Raw genomic sequence first — 23,381 nt, 5'->3', positions numbered from 1 at the left:
ACGTTTTTATTCGCATCACGAGCTTCTGGATACTTGAAAACAACACTAATGATTGCATATTTCATTCCCCGATTACTCAGAACCATTTGATCTGTTGGTCCCTGTCACTAACTTTTAACAAAAATAATAATTATGACGATTAACTTCTAAAAGTTTATGGTCTTATCCCTTGAAAGAGAACTGGCTGAGATGATGATTATGATGACTTTTAGTAACTGCAAGCTAAATGGCAGTTAAAGTTATTCTTTGTTAAAGGTATCTACTGTACTGTGATGTCATATTATCAATCAACATCAAAATGGCCTTACTAAATTAAATTTATGGAGGGGTATGGAAGTTAGATGGGGTATTTGATGTCTTATTCCATCAATAATGATAAAACGTTGCAAATGCGGGTATCGGTGTTGATATTCGGTAGTATTGATGTTTCTTAAATAAACACGAAATTACGGATTTGAACGATACTTGGTAAAAAGAAAACGAGGCTACATCAAGTTCAAAACTCGTCACCCTTTGGTAAAAACCATGTGACTTAGTTGAATGATCAACGTAGCAGGATTAAATGCTAAATTCTGATGAATCCATGTTTAATATACTTATTCTTCAAGATAAATAGAGGTTTTTGATTATTAATAATAAAGTCGTGTGTTTTCTGTGTACAAAAATATATCATCCAAATCCGATACTTCGTGTTTATTTAAGAAACACCCATACAACCAAATACCAACACTGGCGTTTGTAACTTTAGTATGTTTATAATGTCATGTATCCTTAACAAGTCGGACTTTGTTTATTTTACTTCTCTTAATTGTTTAAGATGAGGGTGCAGGAATTATTTATGCGCATATTTAGGCGTACAATTGAAAGAACCCTTTTTTCTTTGAAAGCCATACGAATTGCCATGACTCTGCTGTTAATTTAATTTTATGTTTTATACTTTATTATTTTTAAATATTCATGTCTAACTAGTAACATGCACCTAATTCATAAATAGTATTATAATATTATACTCGCTATTATAGTTGTTTAAGCTGGCGTAAAAATTGTCTATGAGTACAAATCAGTCTCGATTTCAACCACTTACGATGGGCAGAAGGAATAAAAGAAATCAACAATTGTTATCTAATTCTTCAGATCAAAAGATTGTCTTTAAATAGAGAGATTGTCTTTAAGTAGATATTTTCTATAAGAGGATTTTGTCTAATATTTGCATTTCTGTATTATTTTTTTACCCCGCCCAGTTGCCTTAAAATAGAATGCAAATTGTATCACCATTTTGAGCGTCCGTTGCACCGGATCGATCATGTTTAAACTTTTACCGTCAGAACTTTGTAACTGAACTTGTTGGATGTCGGAAATTGACTTTTGTGATTTTCTAATCAGTTTCATAATTTTTATGCTTGTGAAATACGTCGTCTCATCTTTTTATCGAGTTTAGTAGACTCATTCATAGATAATGTAATTGTAAGAGACAGTGAAGTGATATTATGTGATGAACAAGATATGACTTAATAGACTATCGATAATGATATGATAATATAAAAGATTTGAGTACCTATAAGGGAACGTTATATAATTATAAAAACCTTATTACTTATTCAGTTGATGTCACTGAATTTTGAATACATAATAAACTGTACTCTTAATTTTTGAGTTTACATAAGTATTGTTCACCTAATAAAAGTGACGTATATTATTATGTTGGAGATCAGAGTCTAAGAACGGATATACGACATAGCGTATGCATTTTTGGATTAAAATAATAATTATTTCTCATTCACTGTATTGATTGAAATGGGATAGTGCACAAAAGCAAAGAGAAAAAGTGGAGACAAAACAACTGTATCTATGTACAAAAGAAAGCATTTAAAAATATAGATACTCATATGCTTACGCAAATAAAATCATCATCATCACATCAACCATTACCGGCTCACTACAGGGCACGGGTCTCCTCCCACAATAGGAAGGGGTTAAGGCCTTAGTCCACCACGCTAGCCCAGTGCGCTAGCGTGCTAGCGTGGTAGCGGGGTGGACCCCACACACCTTTTAGAACATTATGTAGAACTCTCACCATTGAAGCAAGTAATATTCTAATTACTTATAAAACGGGAAGTCGTACTCCTACTCAATATGCTATCACCGCTTCGCAATATAATACAATGAAGAAAAAACCTGAACCGAAATAGCAAAACAAGCAAATTTATTTGTAATTGAATGAAAAAAATAATTCCACTTAGATTGCGCCCATAAAAAACAATACTGTTTCAATGTCAACAATTTCAGTTATGAGCAAACATAATAGGTCTATTTTAATTTCATAGCCGTATTTTATTTTTATATGCTCCGTAAAAAGCTTTTTTATATTCCCTTTACGGGATTGTTTTAATTCCGATAAAAAGTCCATTTCTGCGCGAAGTTTTAGGCCAACGATAATCATAATTTAAGAAAAGTTCTACGGACGGAGGGCAAATTAATTAAAGCCTTTTCAATTCTTCTTTTTTCACATTTTAATAATTAAAGAGGGGCATTGACAAATAGCTACCGTCTTAAGATCGATGAACCGATAAATAGGACGGCCATAAAGTAAATCAGACGGAGACAGGGTTACGATAATTAATTTTTATTGACACTAGAATTTCAGATTGGGGAATTCATTCGAAATAAAAAAAACGCCCTAGCGGTGCTTCTTTTTACATTACTTACCGTTTTGATACTAAAGAAATAAAATTTTGTTACTGTAACTGTTATATTTGACGTATTGTGTTGATGAAATAGTATCCAACCCACAGCGGCGTGTTTTTTGTTAGAAATTAAACTTCTATACCAAAATATTAAACATACTTGGGTATGTTTAATGTTCCGTTTATTTATATTGGTGGATAACAAATCTGCTTTAGATTGAAATACCTATATGCCCTAACATCATGATATATGGATCGCTAGATCTTGGCTATTGCTGTTATATATTAGTTAAAGCCTTCTGATTAGAAACTGAAATAAGAAGGTCTTAAGGTCTTATTGAAATACATAGCTTCAGCATTATTAAAGCCACTATTGATATAGTATACCTCTTAATTGAGTGGTGATTGTAGCTCTAACTATTAAAGGTGAAAATTATTTCAGCAAATAATGTTTAAAGTTAAGTCGCGACGCTATCGAAACTTTCTATTTTTGGCGTGAAATAACAAGTTTCTATCACTTCCCACAACGTAAAAAAACGTGACCACCCTACCAGTCTACCGGTATGGCCAGAGAATTTTGAATATTGTTGTTCCGTAGATTTCCTGATATTGTTGTTTAAGATCCACGTGAGATACCCGCCGATAAATCGTCTCTGCCCCGATGACGGATTCCTGCGCAGATAGTTGGACATTTTGACAAATCGACGTCCCTTTTTTTGAGCTTAATTCTCTTGGGCCCATGTTTCGATATTTATCTGCTTTATGGTAGTCCGATACAATGACCATCTTGGGAATGCACATTTGTCCTCAGATAAGATTTGTCTTAAGAAAAATGTATAAAATATTGGTTTTGTGATGACAGATACTTGAGGTTCACTTGAGGTGACTTTTTGACCATGCATCCTTGAACATTTCAGATTTACGGAGAATTTCATATGTCGAAGATATTTTTATCTCGTACCGGAAACATTCTGATCGGAGGATAAATCAAATAAGATAAAAAAGTAACTCTTGTTTTGTTTGAACTCAAAATTTGGGAGAAAATTCGAAAGCCGTAATAGTATTTAAGAAGCCCCCGACTTCTTCCACGTTTATTTGGGATTCTTTTAAAATCTAACTAGCCTATGATCTAACCTGTCTCTCATGCCCTTCAAATATGCAATTTATATGTATGCCAAATTTTATCAAAATTCAACGGCTAAGCGAACGAACATACGTCGAACATAAGTAAAAAAGACATACTTTCGTATTTATAATGTAAGTATGAATTTTCATAAATCTCGATTTTTGGTCTTGTCTTCTTTGGTCTTAATCTTAGGTAGATTTCCATTTAAACAATACTTGTTAGCAGGTCTAGATTACCATATGATTTTCTGACTTTCCCTTACACAACGTTTTCCCTTTCTAACTATATTATGTATAACAACGGAATAAACGTCAAGTTCCTAAGGTTGATCTCGTTCTACAACCCAAAGACTTATGTTCGCAATTGATCTGTAACATTGTTTAAAGTGTACTTAAGTGTCGACGGTACAAGGTACCACCTCAATGGTCTTTACAGCAACTTCAACTTTATGCTTATTCACATTACGGCCATAATACAGTTAAAGTTTATCGTAGAGCCATATATCTCCAGAGAATTTTAAGCCTAACCTAACATTACGGCATGTTCATGAGTGATAAAACACCGTCCTAAGATACCTTTGAACACGGTTTTTGAGTTTTTCTGACTATTGAAATGTAATTAGGTACTTACCCAACCGTACTTTGCTGGATACTTATAACGATTTACTGATCTAAAAACCTCGATTTATTTTTTAACTATGTTTTATCATTCAATTTAACAACAAGTATTTTATCTTTGTCATAAATATGCTGTAATGGGTTAATTTAGTATCACCACACATTGAATTTATCCGGTCGGTTATCAATATGGTCTAGATAATATCATTTAATTAAATCAAACTCAGCAACCATTGGATCTCCAATAAATTAAATTTGATTATCGTATCCAAATTGTCTTACATGTGTTTATAGTTAATCTAGCTTAAGTAAATGCAACATTTTCATCTAAGTAAAAATAATTCTGATGCTAATAATATTAAAGATGGATATAGACATTAGCTTAGATCGACGTCCGTTAGTTTGGTAAAACTCATATACAGTATATCTTTTGTCCAGAAATACATTTGTTTCTATTAAAAATCGTCTTCTATCTGAATTGACATATATATAGTTATTGAGTAAACCACTGCCATAGTTTTTACTAAAAGAAATCAGATAAAGCCCTAACATCACATGCAAAATAAAAAACATGTGAGTACTGTCACTTTATTAGATACTATGCGCGTGTCAGTCTTTTATCTTCAATTGGGCTGTCATAAGTAAACACTTGGAATGTTTTAAATTCGTTTGTATGGAAAAATAAATATGCTTCTTTTGACACATAAAGAATGATTACTTATAAAATGCATCCTTACCTATGCATCATTTGATACTATTTCGTAATTCTGTTATACCTTGTATAGTACGTTCAAAATATTAGGGGTGTAGTCCTGTACCGATGTACACCCTAATCTAATCTATCGAACAACTGTATGTAATAATGGTGTTTCCCCCACACCCTAATTGCGTAGAGCAAATGTTTTTATTGCCGAAAAACATTAGCCAACCCTTGGAAGCCCTACACATTTCACACTTGCAGGGCCGTTGTAATCAGTTATGTGCACTCCAATTTGACCTGACAGCACGAAAAATGCTGCCAATGTGTATTTTTATTTGGTGCAAAAGTGTATTTTTATTTCAATGCAGAAATAATTTACAAATAAAAATATTTAGATTATGTATATATATAACGGGAAGGGTAACGAAATTATATTAATTAAATAAGCGCTGATGGCCTAGTGGTTAGGACTTCGGCCACACTTTCAGGGGCGAATCCCAGCACGCACTACTAACTTTTATAAGTTATGTGCGTTTTATCGAATTAAAATATCACTTGCTTAAGCAGTGCCGAAAACATCGTTAAGAAACTTGCATGCCAAAGATGTTCTCAAAGGCGTTTGATGTCGACCAATCCGCACTGGGCCAGCGTGGCCTAAAACCCTTCTCATGAGTGGGGACCCGTGCCCAGCCGTGGGCCGGCAATATATGATGATGATTATGATTATAATACTTATTATGGGTACAAATAGAGAGACTACAGAAAACTTCTTTAGATAAAAGTCCTGCGTCTGAGCTCTAGCTTGAAAGTTTTGGTTATCTGTTTAGTCGAACATGCCTACCTTCTAGACAAACAAGGAATTAAAAAGTATTTGTAAGTCATATTTCAGATGCCTACTATTTTTCCCATGAATACTTTCATTACTCATTCAGTTTCCCTCTTGACCTGCCACCGCCAATATCTCTGACTCACCAGTTTAGTCAGTCGCCAAAACTCACCTTTATTTACATTCTGCTATTTAACATTAACATAACGTCGGTTTATTATCTCTTAACAAAGCAATTCCTAAAAGTGCGCTTTGCACAAAGGATGTCTAGACAATTTCCTGTGATTCAATCAACTTTTTGCTTTGTAACATTTTTTTCGCTAAGAAATCAGATGTTGTTTGTATATTTAAAATCTTAATGAGATATTAAAAGCGTCTTTCGTATTTTTTTGCGTAGAAAATGAATCAAAAAGTCGGCTAGATTTTTTACAATATTTAATTCCTAAGTGCAACTCTGGCCATAGATTAGCTACATGGTGGTTACACGACTCGGTAAATAAGCTTTAAAAGATTTAATTGCCGGGCAAGTTTTTGTCAGTTATATTAACATCAAGATGCATAAGTAATATCCGCTTTCAAGATCAATTTTTATTTTATCACAAAATTATTTTTGGTGTTTATTTTAACTTGACGCGTCCTCAATATCACAAAAACTCAGAAAAACACAACTTAGTAAGGATGGTACTTCTGTGTCCCCCTTCAATAAAATGTGTAAAAAATCTTAAATTTTTGTATGTGGGTGAAATTGCGGACAACCACTAGTAAAAAATAATTCATCGAATGTTATTTATCAAATTCTCAAGCGATTTGACCCCTTTTATCTTTTATTACTGCACTTTTAGTACTGTAATGAGCTTACATACTATTTATATAAATATAAATTATATATATACTATAACAATAAATTATATAAATGTTTATAATAAGCAATATCATAGTTGGAGGGTCCCAGCTTTACAGCTGGCGTTATGAGTGATATTATTATGATAGCTTCGCATTGTTAACAGCTGTCGTTTTATTGTGAATTGAATCTGCCTTTCGATTACAAGTTTGCTTTTATTTTACTTTTTGAATCAAATCATTGTAGTAAAGGATATTATCGTGTCTGTGGATCTTAAATGGGAAAAATGTATTAACTATTAGGTACCAATAAAAGTTGTATAACTTCAAAATCGTTACTAAACTTTTGGTCACACTTAAACTGGAAGCATCATTTACATGTGAGAATGTGACAAAATACTGTATCACTATTCGGATGTTAATCCAATGCTATTTTTAAGGGCCATAGAGTTTAGACCAGTCTACTCTTTTGCCGCTTGTCGAGCTACTATGATATTACATTTCATTATTATTAAAAATGTTGGGCTTAAATAATAAACGCGGCATAACGTCGTAATAGCTTTGCTGTGGTTTACACACTTCAACTGACAGCACATTTTAAATGACATTGTGTTAAATAACACTGCAGCGACCCTCGAAAGATTGCACCGTTTTCGCAAAAGGCGCTTCAGAAAATATTATGTAAATGTTATTTGTATTTGAGTAACCTAGTGTCTGATTTGAATGTAATATATATCCAGTTAAATCTATACGTTCTAAGGCTTATATCTCACTAGAACACCATGGTGAAATCTTCGATTTGCCAACTGTGGTATCTTGACAAACAAGAAACTCTACAGCAGACACTAGCGTCCCTAGTAACACAAATGTTGGTTGAATGTATAAGATGACAAATAGCTCCATTCATAATTAAAGTGTTTGCGACACTGGGTGTTGATCAAACCCGCTACCACCAAATTAATTGCGCAACCTAACGGACTCCATGGGAGGTGACCTTTCAAAAAGATGCATGCATTAGGTCTTAAGGTGAGAAGATTCCTTACCTCATGCAATATTCCTATATAAATAAACAATGAAGCACCATAAAAGCTCATAATATTATCATAGTTTTCATTGCTGGACATCAATTCCTTCCAGGCACTGTGCTAGATGGTCAGAGCAATCAGTTTTATCATGCGATCAACAACCCCCTTCACAGCGTTGTCATTGTTGAGTATAAGCCTAGGTATATAGTTCTATCTAAGTCCTACATTTTAAAATTGCAGCAAAGTATCGCTGCAATATTGCTATAATTTTCAGGACCATTAGTTTCGTCAATCATCTAGAGTTCCCTTAATCTGTCAATACCACCACCTTTTGTGTCGGCCCTAATAAAGCAATTTAAAACATGTACCATACAATTTTGTTATAACAAAAAACGACCCCTTTTTGTACGGAAGAGTGGGACAAAAAATTCCTAGAGTCCTTGGGGAGAAAGGAATAAAAAACATACGTGGGGCTCATAATGACTCTTTTCCCCTCTGGAGTTGCGTGACTACCGTAAAGATATTAATATAAAATACACCTATAATTCTTACACCTTGATAAGAAAAGTTGCGGCAACTGTAATTATAACAACAAAGAGTTTAACTGGTTCTGTAATTATAATTGCACGAACCGTAAGAAGCACGTTATAGTCCTTACTAATATTGTAAATGTAAAAGTGTCTTCATTTGTTTTTTATTTGTTTCACGCAACAAAGCAATGGATTGAAGTGTTTTAGAGTCCTTGGGGAGAAAGGAATAAAAAACATACGTGGGGCTCATAATGACTCTTTTCCCCTCTGGAGTTGCGTGACTACCGTAAAGATATTAATATAAAATACACCTATAATTCTTACACCTTGATAAGAAAAGTTGCGGCAACTGTAATTATAACAACAAAGAGTTTAACTGGTTCTGTAATTATAATTGCACGAACCGTAAGAAGCACGTTATAGTCCTTACTAATATTGTAAATGTAAAAGTGTCTTCATTTGTTTTTTATTTGTTTCACGCAACAAAGCAATGGATTGAAGTGTTTTCTTCTCAAGATATTAGGTATATAATTTTAGGCTGAGACTGACACTACTTTTGATCCCCAAAACATGCACGTTTTTCGTACGACATAAAATAATAAACTCAAAAAACTATTCCGATAAGCTTAAGCTTTTTCAGTTCTTTGAATCCTAGTCGTGAAGGTCTTGGTAGAATCTTCAGGGATAGTTAGGTTACAAACCATTAGATACTTAAAAAAACTGACTTTATGTGTCAAAACTGTTTATAAAGTAGGTCTTGTAACAAATAAATTTAGAAATTTAATGTTTTGCACTGTTATTACATAACATATCATTTTCACAGCGACAGTATGATTAGCGAATTCACTGAGGAAATGCCAAGAATATCGCCAACTCGTAAATAATTCAAATTGTATGACGTACATTTTGGCAAAACTATGATCGGGCGAAATTCATAAGCGTCGAGCGAAAAGCAAACACATTTGGCAAGCACCAACGTTCTTTACTTACAAGACAAATTAGCTGTACACTGTCCAAAACTCATTATGGCACTTGTGATATCCGCTTCATGCTATTATCATCTTTCATCAGTGGCATCAATGCCTATATTGCTGTGCGAGTTATGACAAATACTGGTCACAATAAAATTGTGTTGTATGAATCACGTTCTGTCGATTCGCTGGAACGCTTCCAAGGATTTACGAATTGAATTATTCTACCCATTGATACCCTATTTCGCTTTGATTAATTCCCTCACTTCTTTTCTATAAATATTTACTTTAGAAATATTAATCCGGCTATTAATTTTATACTTAACAACACAAATACAAAATATGTTGGGAAACCAAGACCTAAATTAATAATATATTAGAATTAGTAGCTAGCATTATTGGAGACGTAAATAGAATTAGATTTTATGTATTTACCAAATGTGGTTATTAAGAAGGATAATATGAAATACGAGTATAACACACAGACTTTGTCTCAAATGTAGAGAAATTTAAAAAAGAACCTTAATTTAATTGCATTTTTTGTCTTATCGAGCTTCATCGTTAATGACAAGAAATACGAAATAATTGCACATTGCAAACTAATAAATGGTTAGATTAATAAAGAAAACATTAAATTACTGAATATTAATTCTTTGATGACAACAGTTTTAACTTACTTCAATATAAATTGTTGAAATTTTAAGATGAAAATTAAAAAACGGTCTTAATATTATTTTATAATTTGGTTAAAATCAGTACAATGTCACTCAATTGGTATTTGTTATTTGTTTAGTTATCCTACATATTAATTAACTCTTTTGGAAGTTTACCAAGAACCTATAGAACTGCATCAGAGTTTTTACATTTAATTTTGTAAAAGTGAAATACAGCAAAATCTCAGGAACTTCTAAATTTTGTCTGTTTTACACAACTTCCTTGGCTGATTTCCAAAATACACGATTTACTGCTGGATAGAATTTTAAACATTGTTTAATTTAATTTACGACTCTTTCATTCCAAGATTGCTGTGAAATATTTCCGGTCATAATTGGATGGTATGGAAGCTAACTTAAACTTTTTTTAACATACTTTTTCCAGTTCAACAACAGCATAAAAAAGTATAAAAATATATTTATATAAATAAAAGTACGTAACATATATCATCAGTATGCATAACATAATCTCACTTCTGGCCATAAGCGTTTTCTCACATAGAAACCACCAATGCTGATTGGTGGATTTTGGTAATAAATCTCACTCTCTTATGTTTACTTACAGATCTTAGCCTTTAATTAGTATACTGGCATCGAGCATTTTTTTTACAATAAATATCTTATTGATTATTCCTGTGCTCGACATCTGACTGTATTCGTCGAGCCAGAGTCAAATGTTGAAAGCCAAAATGGGACCACTAGAATTCGTGCAATAAGTAATGATTTTATTAATGATTGTTTTGTTTTTCCTTTGCAGAAGATCGACGCATATAACCACAGTGGGCCTTCGTTGCAGACATCAGCAGTGATCGCCCTCTGCTCCATCGTTCTCATCGTGGGCGTTTTGATAGGTGCTTTACTTGTTTGGAAGTAAGTTGAACTTTATTACTCATTCGTTATAAAATAATATATTCTTTATTTTCTATATGATAAGACTTAATAGCCAACTCGATCATTGAAATTAAGTCTTGTAAAACCTTCGAGTACATAGGTACTCTACAGAATGAACATGCAATAAATCTAATAACTGTCAGACAAACTTACTATAGAATTGCATTGTTTTTTTTCGTTATTCAAACTCTTACTCTTAACTCTATTAAAATTAAGAAGTTGGTTTTGTGAATCTAATAACTAAAATGAACGAAGACGCGCAGAAATAGAAATAGGCCAATTAGATCATTGGAATATTGCGTAATATAATTATTACCTCCCCTATGAGCAATCTGATTAGCCAACTTTTGCACTTCTCTACTCAAATCGGCTGAGTGTTAAACTGAAAACAAACCCAACATACCCAACGCGTAAATTCGCATTTTACTAGCACATGACGTTTCCATTGTTTTGTTTTATTTATACATTTTACATTTAAGTTACTGGGACCTGTCTACTCTGACATGGTTTTGCTTTTAACATTGTTACCTTTATTTCACGTAAGGAAACTGACATAGGAGATCTTTTTAAGTTTACATAATTATTTATTATTTTTTTGGTTTTACTGTTTCTTACGATATCCTCTACTTGCATTATTTATTAGTTACATTCTAAAAGTGGTACGTTAAATATAGACTACACCTATCAGACAGGCCGATTTCTCATTTTCACTGTTGACTAAAATACACGGCATCTTTCTTGTTTCTACCTGTGAGTGATAAGATTCGTAGAAGAACTAGAGTTACCGACATAGATCAGCGAAACGCAAAGCTGAAGTGTCAATGGGCAAGGCACATAGCTCGGAGAACGGATGGACGTTGGGGTCTTAAGGCCCCCAATGAGGTGGACAGACGACATCAGGCGAGATGCTGGAAGCCGCTGGAGGCAAGAGGCCCAGGACCGTGCATTGTGGAACTCCCTACAGAAGACCTATGTCCAGCGATGGACGTTTATTGGTTGAATTGATAAGGATGAATACATATTAAATAGGTCCCAACACCTTTTAAAATTTACACTGAAATATTCCCTACTAGACAGACGTCTCAACAAGTGAAACCGCCCAAAAATTTGCATTGATAGATCAATCATTCAGGAAAGTTTTAAGATAAAATTAGATTGTCAACTAGTTGATTAATACACTCTTTTCGTTTCTTATCAGCTTATTATAATAACATCATGCCAACAAGTACGTCTTAGACGAGTTTGGTAAATCCGGCGACGTCAAACTGTCCGGAACGACGACGAACGTATTGTGACACGTAATTAACACTATTGGTTTGGTACACGTCACAAAATGTGGCGAATGCGCCAATAAATGTAATCTTTTATTTATTTATTTTTGTTGTAATAATAGCAGTGCTTGATCTTATAAAAGTTTTCATATGAAATCTACTAGTTGCCACTTTAACTGAAGGCGATATACTATGTTTCCTTTTCAAGCGACAGCGGAATGGCGACGACTTCTGATTTTATTTTGGAGAAACAGAGTTAGATCCCTAGCAATGTGTTTTATTTAACTTGATTTAATTGTGATGGTCAACGTCTTAAGAAAAACCTTCATGCCTGAGAGTTTTCCATAATATTGTCAAAGGTGTATGCAGTCTACCACGCACTTGATCAGCATGTGGGACTTAGCAGGCCGAAACTCTCTGTGATCAGTTATAGTGAGAAAACCTCATGCCAGTGAGTTTTCTATAATGCCCTCAAAGGCGTATGAAGTCTACTATATGCATTTACGGCATAAAATCTTCTCATTCTGAGAGGAGATTCGTGCCCTTTATTGGCCCTACATAGGTTGATATTAGTCGAAACCATTTCATCATACTGTACCTTAGTACAAAATTTGGCGGTACCAAGTCGTTTTCGAGTAAGGAAATACTTTAATAACGGAGTAAAGTGGATCTTACTAGCATTGGTTAAAGCACAAATTTACCTGAAATTCTTTAGCTCGGGCTTTAGACAGAATGTTTGTAAAAGAAACTGCAATTGCGATTTGCGACTTTAAAAATAGTAAAATTCAATTTTCCTTTGACGATACAGAATTTAATACTCGTAAACGACACCTCGATTGCGAGTCGGCAAATCTTTAAAAAAGGCTATTAGTATCGAGTATCGATATAAATTTACTCGTTACTTGCGGTATCACAAATAAATACACATCTATTTTTGTGATACCATAAGTAACGAGTAGGTCATAAAATTCACCCTGTCAACAGTTTAAGGTCGGATTAAATCTCAAACAGGCGACAGGCACTCTAATCAACTTTCTCGGGCCATTGCTCGAGACGTGTGTGACGACGGGTTTAAAGACGATTAAACTGTCACTGCCATCCCTGTCTTGGGACACGGCGCTAATTCGTGAAAATGTTGTTTTGCTCCTTACTCGGATTTAATATTAGACGTAGAACATTTCGGCTTAATTAGATTGCGTGGGATAGCGTTAGACATAATTCAGTTCAAGAGACACTATCCTGTCATTCCGGAGGCATCCTCACCCAAATCTACAGTGCTTGCAAACTAATTGGGCTCTGTAGGTTTTATAAATAGACGTACTTTCACGTAAGTTTTCGTGAAGTCATTTTTGTATGCTTCATATCCAGTAGGCAATCGGATGTTTAAAAAAAATATTAGACATTTCTTAAACGTTGCAAAAAATGTGGTATTGTGTTATGTACCCGTTTGACTATTCTTTAGAAGAGTTGATTAACCACGAAAATCTTAGTTCCAATCCTTAATTTATTCATCATCATCATCATCATCACAATTACAGGGTACGGGTCTCTTCTCAGTAGGAGAAGAGTTTAGGCCGTACGTAGTCCACCATACTGGCCCAGTACAGCCACCACCATATTGGTGTGTAATATAACAACTCTGCCACTATGTTATCATAATACGTCATTTCCTAAACTAAGGTGTTCGATGAATGTTAGTTAGTTTGAGCTAGTCTTATAATCTATCCATATTACCTAAAACGTGAATATTTCAGCATTTTTTTTCTAAAGAGTGTTTTGTGTCACTACATGTTCTTCTTTAAATCCGACACCACTACACAGATCATCTATAATCGTTTCCTACGCATTATTCACTCGTATACCGGTGTACCCTCTGGAGATGGCTTCACAACGCATACCTAAAAAGTTGCTTAGCACCTGTGCTTTTAAAAGTGAATTTGTAAAAATTTACTCTACAAATTTCACTGATTCTCACGGAATTCTAAAGTATTTGAAATTATTGATTTCAATTAAAATTAATAGTGTAATACATATTTATTTTAAACCGCATTATACGCTATTTTTAATTTAAATTTTCAAAATTTGGTAACGAGTTTAGATAATGACAGACTCAAAACTAGGCTACGAAACCAATGATACGTGTGACAATAAAAATACCTTTTTACTCTGGAATATTTTCGCATTGACCCATGTCTCGGTTGAGATGTTGGTGTTTACAGGTTCGTAGAAATGTTTCGCGTAAGGAAAGGCATTCTATTTCCGGGTTGGGATGTGTTTGGGAAATATCGTGTATATTGAAATGGGGATTTTTGTATTATATTCATAGAGCAACTGTGACTTATAGATTTTATATTTTCGCCAGCGCGATGTTTCCGTATGTGCTCAAAGGCTTGTGAAGTCTTTAAATACTTATTTGGCCACCGTAGTGGACTACGGTCTTACAGTTTGAATAATTATAATAATAATACCTATCCTAAACTAAACCAAGAATTGAATCATTGTTAGCCTAGTTATTAAGATTTCAGATTCTCTTACGCGTGGACCTTAGTTATTTTCGAAGTTATGCGTGATTTTAAATTTAATTTGCTTTAACGGTGAAGTTAATTATCGTAAGTATCCTGTATTTTTTTTATTCCAAATTAGCCCTTAACTGCCATCTCACCTATAGTAAGTGATGATGCAGTCTAAGATGGTTGGCGGCTAACCTGTTAGGAATTATCGTAGTCATACTCCTTATCGATTTCCACGCGATATCGCACCGGAAAACTAAATCGCTTAGCAGCACGTATTTGTCGTTAGGGTGGTAACTAGCCAACACCAAAGCCTCTCACCAGACAAAAATGGCTGTACAAATCCACTCAAAATCCACAGCGTAGTGTACGACGACATAAACCCAGTCTGAAGACTTAATTTGGAGAGAGTTCAAGTTCACCTGAATCCCTTTCAAACCAGCTATAAGGTGTAAAAGAGTTAAGCTATTCAAGATTTTTGTGTACTCGCTGAAGCTCAGAATGAGCAACAAGAGAACTTGTATACGGATTTACATTATTTTTTTATACCTGGGCAATGAAAATTAACCTCTCTATCAATAGACGGCTCATGATGGCGCATGACACACAGCAGTAGGCAGTGTCCTTGCTCTCTGAGTCCGAGGTGGTGGGTTCGATTCCTAAAAGTGGAAAATATTTGTGTGATGAACGCGAATGTTTTCCAGTGTCTGGGTGTTTATCTGTATATTAAAAGTATTTATGTAGGTATGTAGGTAAACTAAACTTTATTATTTTTTTTATTTATGATCAGCCTGCCGATATACAATGTGCCTAATAGTTCAAATGTTATATTTCAAATAAGATTTTAATCTAATAATTAATGTGACAATTTATTAATCTAAGTGTTATTATTATATTATTCTTTTGACATCAATTAGTTGGGCGGTTATATCTATTTTGTAACATTGCATGCCATACTGGCAATGCACTGTATCTTAAACCAACATGTAAAACCTTATTGACTTAGTACCCATAACACAAGCTACGCTTACTTTGGGGATAGATGGCGATGTGTGTATAGTCGTAATAAATTTCTTTAACTGTCAATTCTCACGTCACGCCAACATCTGTCATCAGTAATTACTCTGCTAGTGAACTGCATAAAACCGCCTAAGCTATGCCACCCATTTTTAACACAACGACCATATCCAAATTTCATTTACTCCGCTATGCTATTAAGCCAGAAATACCCTTTCTATGAACCTCATTCCAAATGTATACAAGTAACTTGCAAGTTTGTGCCGTAGCTGTATCTGGCACGCAGTCTAATTGCTTGAAACTTGCATGCAAGTGACAGTTGCGTGTCTAGCTTGCAATTTCGAAGCTACTACGGTAATAACTAGTAACGTGTATGAAGTATTGCGTTTCATTACTAACGCTGTACGTAACGTAAACGTGTCCGTAACCTGTACGTAAAAAGCGTCCGAATAAGCGTTTTAATTTTAATTGTGGTGATAAAATAGAAAACGAGCATTTTGTTGACAATATCTTTCATAAAATGTTTACGTATGAATTAACGGACTTGGTACTTCACGTACGTTCTAAAATCTAAACAGTCACTAAAGTCGACCGCAAACGGTGAAATAGGCATGATGAGTAATTCTGAAAAACTGCCCTAAGATTTGTGGATGTGTCTACTATATCCAAATAATATGTTGTTTTTGCAGAACATATGGGTTTTCTTGATAAAAATTGCAATTATAATTAAAAAAACCTATTATCTAATTATAAGTATGCATAGATTTTCGAAGTTCAAGCGGTAAAAAATTATGTTCATAGAGAAAAGACATCATCATTTAGAATTCCGCGTTTCAACTGTCATGGGGGATCCATAGATTTTCCAGTTTTATTTATTCAAAATAAATAAAACTGCTAACTACTTATTTGTAGTTGTACTTCTTTTGGCGCGTTAGGGAAAAATTATGAAAGAAAATTTTTACGATGCGCGCGCGCACCGTACTAATAAACCGTCACTCTGAAGTTAGCTATAGTCATCATTTTAGTTTTTCTAAAAAGGTTTGACAGCGTACACATTCAATCGTCAAAGTCTGCGGGCTCATTCCGGTGATTTAATAGATTCAATTGTACAAAAATCTCAAATTGTAATGTTGAATGAAACTTTTTTGGCCGATAATGAGAAAACTAAATAATGCATTATAATAAAACTATGTATTACATATTGTAGTAAATATATTTTCTCTATTGTTAATGTAGTTTTTTCTTTAAATGTAGAAAGATAAAATGTTTGAAACGATTTTTATCTTGTTACGCCAAAGAAGTATAACTTTTAATGCGTGCACGCACCTTTTTTTTATATTTTTATTTGATTTCAAAACGCGTGGAGTGAAGTGACGATTTGCAATTATGATGATGTATTTTAGGCTTTACTCAAAAAAGTTGGTCGGTGCCGTTTCAAACAATGTACGCAGCCTTAGTTTGTGTACACAGTCTTACGAAAATAAACTGTTTCAGAACAATATGGCAACATGCCGCACGCGTTTATTATTCATAAATCATCATCGGCGTGTCAATACGTAAACATGGATAAATCGGGACTGGCTGTTTCCTGTAAAATTTATTTATAATGGAAGATGAAATAGCAGTTGATCTGGATTTTTGAAGTGAATACTTTTTTAGGCGCGTTGAGCACTTTTTGGATGAACAAAGATCGTTGAACTCGCGTCATCGTCACCAAACGATTTCCATGAGCAATATGTAGGTATACTGTGTATATATACGTACATTTTTGGGTGAACGGAAAGCGAGAAACTCGCGACGTCCTAGCCGCACGCTTCTCATAAGCTATTTACATATATACTGTGTAGGTATAGATTATTATATATTTTTTTATGTACAGCAGGGATAATTATACAAATTATGATGCAGTTAGACTGGCTGGCGTTTACTCTGCTGCTCCCATTGACTTTGAAGGACTTGTTAGTGGATGGAAAACAGGTCACTCAGTTGTCCTGCATGGCTCTCATGTTGGTTGACGTGCTCTCGTTCCGGAACGTCCCATAAGCTAACACGACGGATGCTACGAGCGCCGTACCCTTCACTAGATACTACCTATAACTACTTTTTTTATAAAACTGTAGGTACTCATGATACGACCATAAACCTAAAAAAAACATTTTATTACGATAATCATACAGCGTGTACCTAACACGCTGTATAATTATCGTAATAATAGAATTTCCTTTATAAGTATTTGATCAGCATTAAATAATATCATTTACCTACTGTGAACTGAATTGTTCTTTTTCAAACATGCGTCAAGGTTTAAATTGTTTGCCTGTCTTTACTAACGATGAACAAGGCGATGCCTAAATAACTAACCCGTAATCTAAGTAGATTCCTAGGCATACGTCAATCGTTCACCAATAGTTATCACCTAAGGGTTGGTCAAGTGGTTGGTCATTTTTCCTAGAAACGTTGCCTAAATTATTAGATTTATTTAAAACGGGCATTAGTTGTGCACAGAGATTTACTGAAGAAAAAATTATTACGACATCAACCACATGGCACTTCCTCTTGTAATTATCATCTTAGCACTCCGTAACGAAATATGCATACATTTTTTTATTTACAAATTGTATGCGTGACTAATTATGCCAAAATTATACCACGCGAGCGCTCGTTCGTTGATTGGCCCAATCTAAAATGGTGGGCCAATAAGCGAGGTGGGCGTTCCACTCTTGCGCATGATAACTTCCCAATGTTTGAATATTCAATATAGGTATTTACGTTCTGTTTTCAATTTTTTATTTTCGTCGATGCTTTCATTATTTTTGACAGCTTTAGCATTTTTGTTGTTGTAGCTGTTTTAATTTAACGGGATAATTGAATCTATACGTGACTCTGTAATGTCTAGGATACTGTGAATTCTACGAGTAGGTATATCATCATCATTCTATTTTATTAATGGAATATTTTTGCTTTAATTAATCATTTATTTATTCGTTTTCTAAATCATTTAGGGTAGGGACTGTCATTGTTCTGCAAACAATACAATTTTTAAATAAGTACATTAATTTTAATAAATCTTACTCAAAATCTCTACTTCTTTCAAAACTCTTTTTCACATGCGTACCTAGATATTATTAATTTCAACAAGTCTACAACGTTAATTTCTACACATTCATTGCAACTACACTATCAAAGATCACAGAACCAACCCTCGACTAAATAACCCTCAACTGCACTCGGAAAGCCCGCGCAAACTCGAGGCCCCTTGGCACTGGGGGCCGAACAATGGACTATTTACAGGGCCCCTTTGTCTTAACTTTGAGAGGCTGAGCACTCTAAATAACCCCGAGAACGCAGAAAGACTGCGGCAAAGCGATTTCTGTTTTTATTTTGCTTTGATTTTTCTAAAGTCTTTAAAACTGCCAGAAATTCGCTGGGCCGATTCAATTGCGCGAAAATTTTCTTTTCAATATTTTCGGAATAGCAGAAGATTCAAAAAGGGGTGATTTATTTTCCTTTTATTTGGAATCTGGCTACTTCCAAATATTACATATAATATAAGACAATTTTTTTATGCAAAAAAAAACTATTAATCTTTTAATCCAAAATCGTTAAAGCAAAAACCCCTTTCAAAATAATTTATAAACTGAGTTCTCCATCTATCTTTCTATCTTAATACAAAGATAATTAATACTACATTATCTACAGTTGTATTTGCATAACTATTAGAAAAAATGGTATGGAAAAAACTTAAAACTTACGACTATCATATGAAAATAGGCATCATAATATAGTAGGTATAGAATCAAACTTTCCCTCAATCCCATTGAAGATCTCTATCAACTGCGTCACGTGCACATTGGATAACGTCTTTATTAAGCCCCATTGTTTCTCCTCATTATGGCAAACCAATTGTGCAACCCTCACAATCAAATCCTTCACAACAATCATCTTTACCACAAACATTTTACGAGCTATTCTCCCGTGCACAATTTCCCCATATGTAATCTGTAACGTGTCACTGAACACGATTTTTTTGACGCAATCCTAGTGTTTACTATTATTGTTTTAAAGTTGTATTTCGCTTGTATTATTTGTGTTGGTCGGTAAGGATTGGTCGATTTCGAAGCACAACAGCTTATTATCGGTAATCTGCATACAATCACATATTTGCATGATATCTCAATTCGTTCTCGGTCTGATTTGAATAGCCACGGCGCATTTTACGGTTGGCGAGTAACAGACACATTGATATGTTTGGGACTATTGTTTTATGAATGTAAGGAAGTATGCCAATTACCGATTTATTCTAATCTATCTTATGGCGCTGAAACGTATACATTCACAAATGGACTGATCCACAAATTTAAAGTTGCTTGTAGAACTAAAGAGAGGGCTATTTTAGGAGTTTCCCTTAAGGATAAAATTAGATACGAAGAGATCCGCAGGATAACCGAGATGTCTGACTGCACTTTTTTGAAAGGCACACGTTGAGCAATGAATGTCCGAAGGCAGAAGTTATGACGATGATCTAAGAAAAATCTGAAATGTGATCTTTATTACCCTCACCATTATTATCATGGAAATGATGAATAAATTTCAAGCTGAGTTTGTTTATCCATCTTTGTAGTGACTTTTTATTTTTGGTTAACGGCGTTGTGCCAATACATGGACAGCTACTGCTCTACTGTTCCTTGAACGTAATTCTTCAGTAGGTTCTAGAACACCAATTAGGTCAATATCAGCATAATTTTTGAATGCATTTCTTTTACGTGTAGCCACAAGGGAAATAAGTTTTCAATTCATATTATCATTATTTAAAATAATCCGTTATCCCACGATTAAACAAATAAATTATCACACAATTAATTTGCACAAAACGTGTATAAAAAATATTACTAAATAGAGATTATGGTGCTGCCAAGCTTATTAATTATTTAAATTAGTAAAATGTAAAACATTACAATTATATTATGAAATTGGCGACCTGGATGCAATCAAAGTGTTAATTAATTAAATGTTATAATTTCTGACGTCGTTCCTTCTATTTCGAGATTTTAATTAGAATGGGTTTAATTCATTTTAGATATCAAAATATAACTTTTTGTATAATTCAAACAAGTTTAAGCGGACAACTTCGATGCTTCTGCTTTTATTAATTTTCTTTACTTATGGTAGAAGAAGCTCTTCAAAGGCACTTTGTTTAATAAGCATTCGAAGTTTTTTTTAATTCATCATTATAGCACAACATACACCAAAACTAGAAAGAGACATAAAATAGATGGAAATTTAAAATAAATATAGCTAAAATTTTCTTTTTTGTTTTCTATATTAATAAACAAAAAGCTTGACCCTATTCGGGTGAATATTAAGAATGTGATATTTCATCTCAGAATTCGTAAGCTGAATTAATTATAAATTAAAATTAAAGCTGAAGATTCGTAAGATCATGCCTATTTTAATGAAGGATATTTTGAATTTTGGAACGAAATTGTTTTATTAATTTAATTATTAAATGCAGAACGCTCAAGATAAAATTATTCCACTCTGTATATTATTTAAAGCTCTATGTTTTTGTTGTATCTGTTATTTTTGATTTAAACTCTAAATTAATAAAATTTTAAGTGCAAGCGGAATAATGGTAGGAACTAAGTTACTGTATTGTTATCTCATAGCTAATAAAAATTTAGTTTGTTTAATAACTTTTTAGTTTCTGCAAGTGTGTAATATACAATTATGTGTACAATTATATGAAAGAATAATAAATAAATAAAAAAAGGAACAAAACAAGATGTTTTAAGTAATCTTGAAGTGCTACAGGTTTGTGCCGACCCATGAAATAACCTTAGCACGTAATAATTAAAGTACATTCTATTAAAATTGGATATATTCAAATTGCGCGCTTAAAAATAACTGCAATAATTGCGAGCGTGAAATTTTCAATTTTCAAAATTTCCAAAGTGCGAGTTAATGTAGAGAAATTATTCAAAATGAATCCCATCTTTATACGTATATAATTTTTATTATTTCATCTTAAATTTTACTCCTTTGGTATCCATCCTAAAATTCAAGTTACAAAAGTGTATATGTTTGTTTATTTGTTTATAACCGAGGCTCAGCTCCGATCAGCGATGGCACATACCATTTCTTTTTATTCTAACAAATGAACGCAGATTTTTTTTTATCCCAGAACAGCTCAGGATAACGTTCCCGGAGAATCGAAAGTAAAGTCTTTGTTACGTTTATATTGTTATTCCGAAACTCTGCCAAATTTTTAATCACCGCGAAACAGTTGGTTACTCCTGGATTTTTGTGGTGTGTTGATCACAGCGTTCATACCCAAAGCACAGGGCATGCATTAAGCGGGTAGATTATATAAAAGGAAAAAAAAACTACAGTACGTGTTATAGAAACTAGAGAATAAATAAATTAAATAAATAAAAAAATAAACTACGACAATAAAATTACGCACATCGCCATCTAGCCAAGCCAAGTAAGCGTAGCTTGTGTTATGGGTACTAAGATGACTGATGAATATTTTTATGAAATATATACACAAATACTTAAAAAATAAAGATAAGCACCCGGACACTGAAAAACATTAATGTTCATCACACTAAATTTTCCAATTGTGGGAATCGCACGGCCTTGGACTCAGAAAGCAGGATCGCTGATATAAACTCGGGACCTCCTACTTAAATTCACAGTGCTCACCGTTGCGCCAGCGAAGTCGTCAAACAAATTTTAACTTTAAAATTTATTTATGTAAAACAGTCAGTGTTTGATTAAGCCATCTTGAAATGTTGGCAGTGTCTTACGACTGATAAATTTTATTCTGTTGCGCCAAAAATGCAAGCGACCAATTTCAACGTCAACCTACTTACCATCGGCGTAATGCGACATCTGTAATGTCAGCAAAAGCGATATTTCCATTAAAAAGTGATCGATCAATTTCTTAGCCAACTTCGTAGGTACTATCCGAACCTCAAAAATTAATCATAAAATCCCCGGTAAAATTTTCACCGCAATCAATTAGTGCTGAATGCAAATATTGCTAAAACCCGGATTTGTGGTGATGTCACGCTAATTAATTATGAAAATTAGTAAAATGAAAAACATTACACAAACCGTAGTAGCTACAAATTGAATGCAGTAAATTTTCATTACCGACCAAACCAAGTGCATAATTAACCCAAATATGTAATTGGATTGTTTAATTTTTGATATTATTTTCCACTATTTAAATATTTGTTTTAACTGTGTTGTTAGTTTATGCTTCGCTACCGAACAAAGAAAAATTGTATATATATTTTAAAATACCTATTTACCTTCTTGTGTATATATACAACGTGTAACCTAATTGCGAAATACTGCTGACGGGTTCATACGGTATATAACCTAACATAATAATAATAAATAGATTTGTTTTAAAGTACAATAATCTATACTTATAATAAAACTGTAACTGAAAGATTTCTGTACATTTAATATATTTTGAAAATTTTGACCGGGGGATGCTTTATAATCGATACTAAGTCCAAAACAGATTTTTATTTAATTTTTGTCTATCTGTCTGTCTGTCTGTCTGTCTGTCCGGGCATCACATGAAAACTACTGAACGGATTAAAATAAAATTTTGTATAGTGGTAGCTTATATTCCGGGTCAACA

The 23,381-nt window shown here is 33.6% G+C and overlaps 1 protein-coding gene across 1 annotated transcript in view; it reads left to right on the top strand.

The window, feature by feature from the left end:
• Window positions 1–23,381, top strand: part of LOC120631885 — a 262,285-nt gene that overhangs the window by 216,374 nt on the left and 22,530 nt on the right. Inside the window, exon 6 of the mRNA XM_039901547.1 lies at window positions 10,790–10,902. Within this exon, the coding sequence (XP_039757481.1) occupies window positions 10,790–10,902 (113 nt within the window). The remainder of the gene's footprint in view (window positions 1–10,789; window positions 10,903–23,381) is intronic.

Source organism: Pararge aegeria, chromosome 19 (genome assembly GCF_905163445.1).
Source record: "Pararge aegeria chromosome 19, ilParAegt1.1, whole genome shotgun sequence".
Taxonomy (NCBI): domain Eukaryota; kingdom Metazoa; phylum Arthropoda; class Insecta; order Lepidoptera; family Nymphalidae; genus Pararge; species Pararge aegeria.
Note: the sequence above shows the minus strand (reverse complement) of the source record. Positions and strands in the feature narration are given on the sequence as shown.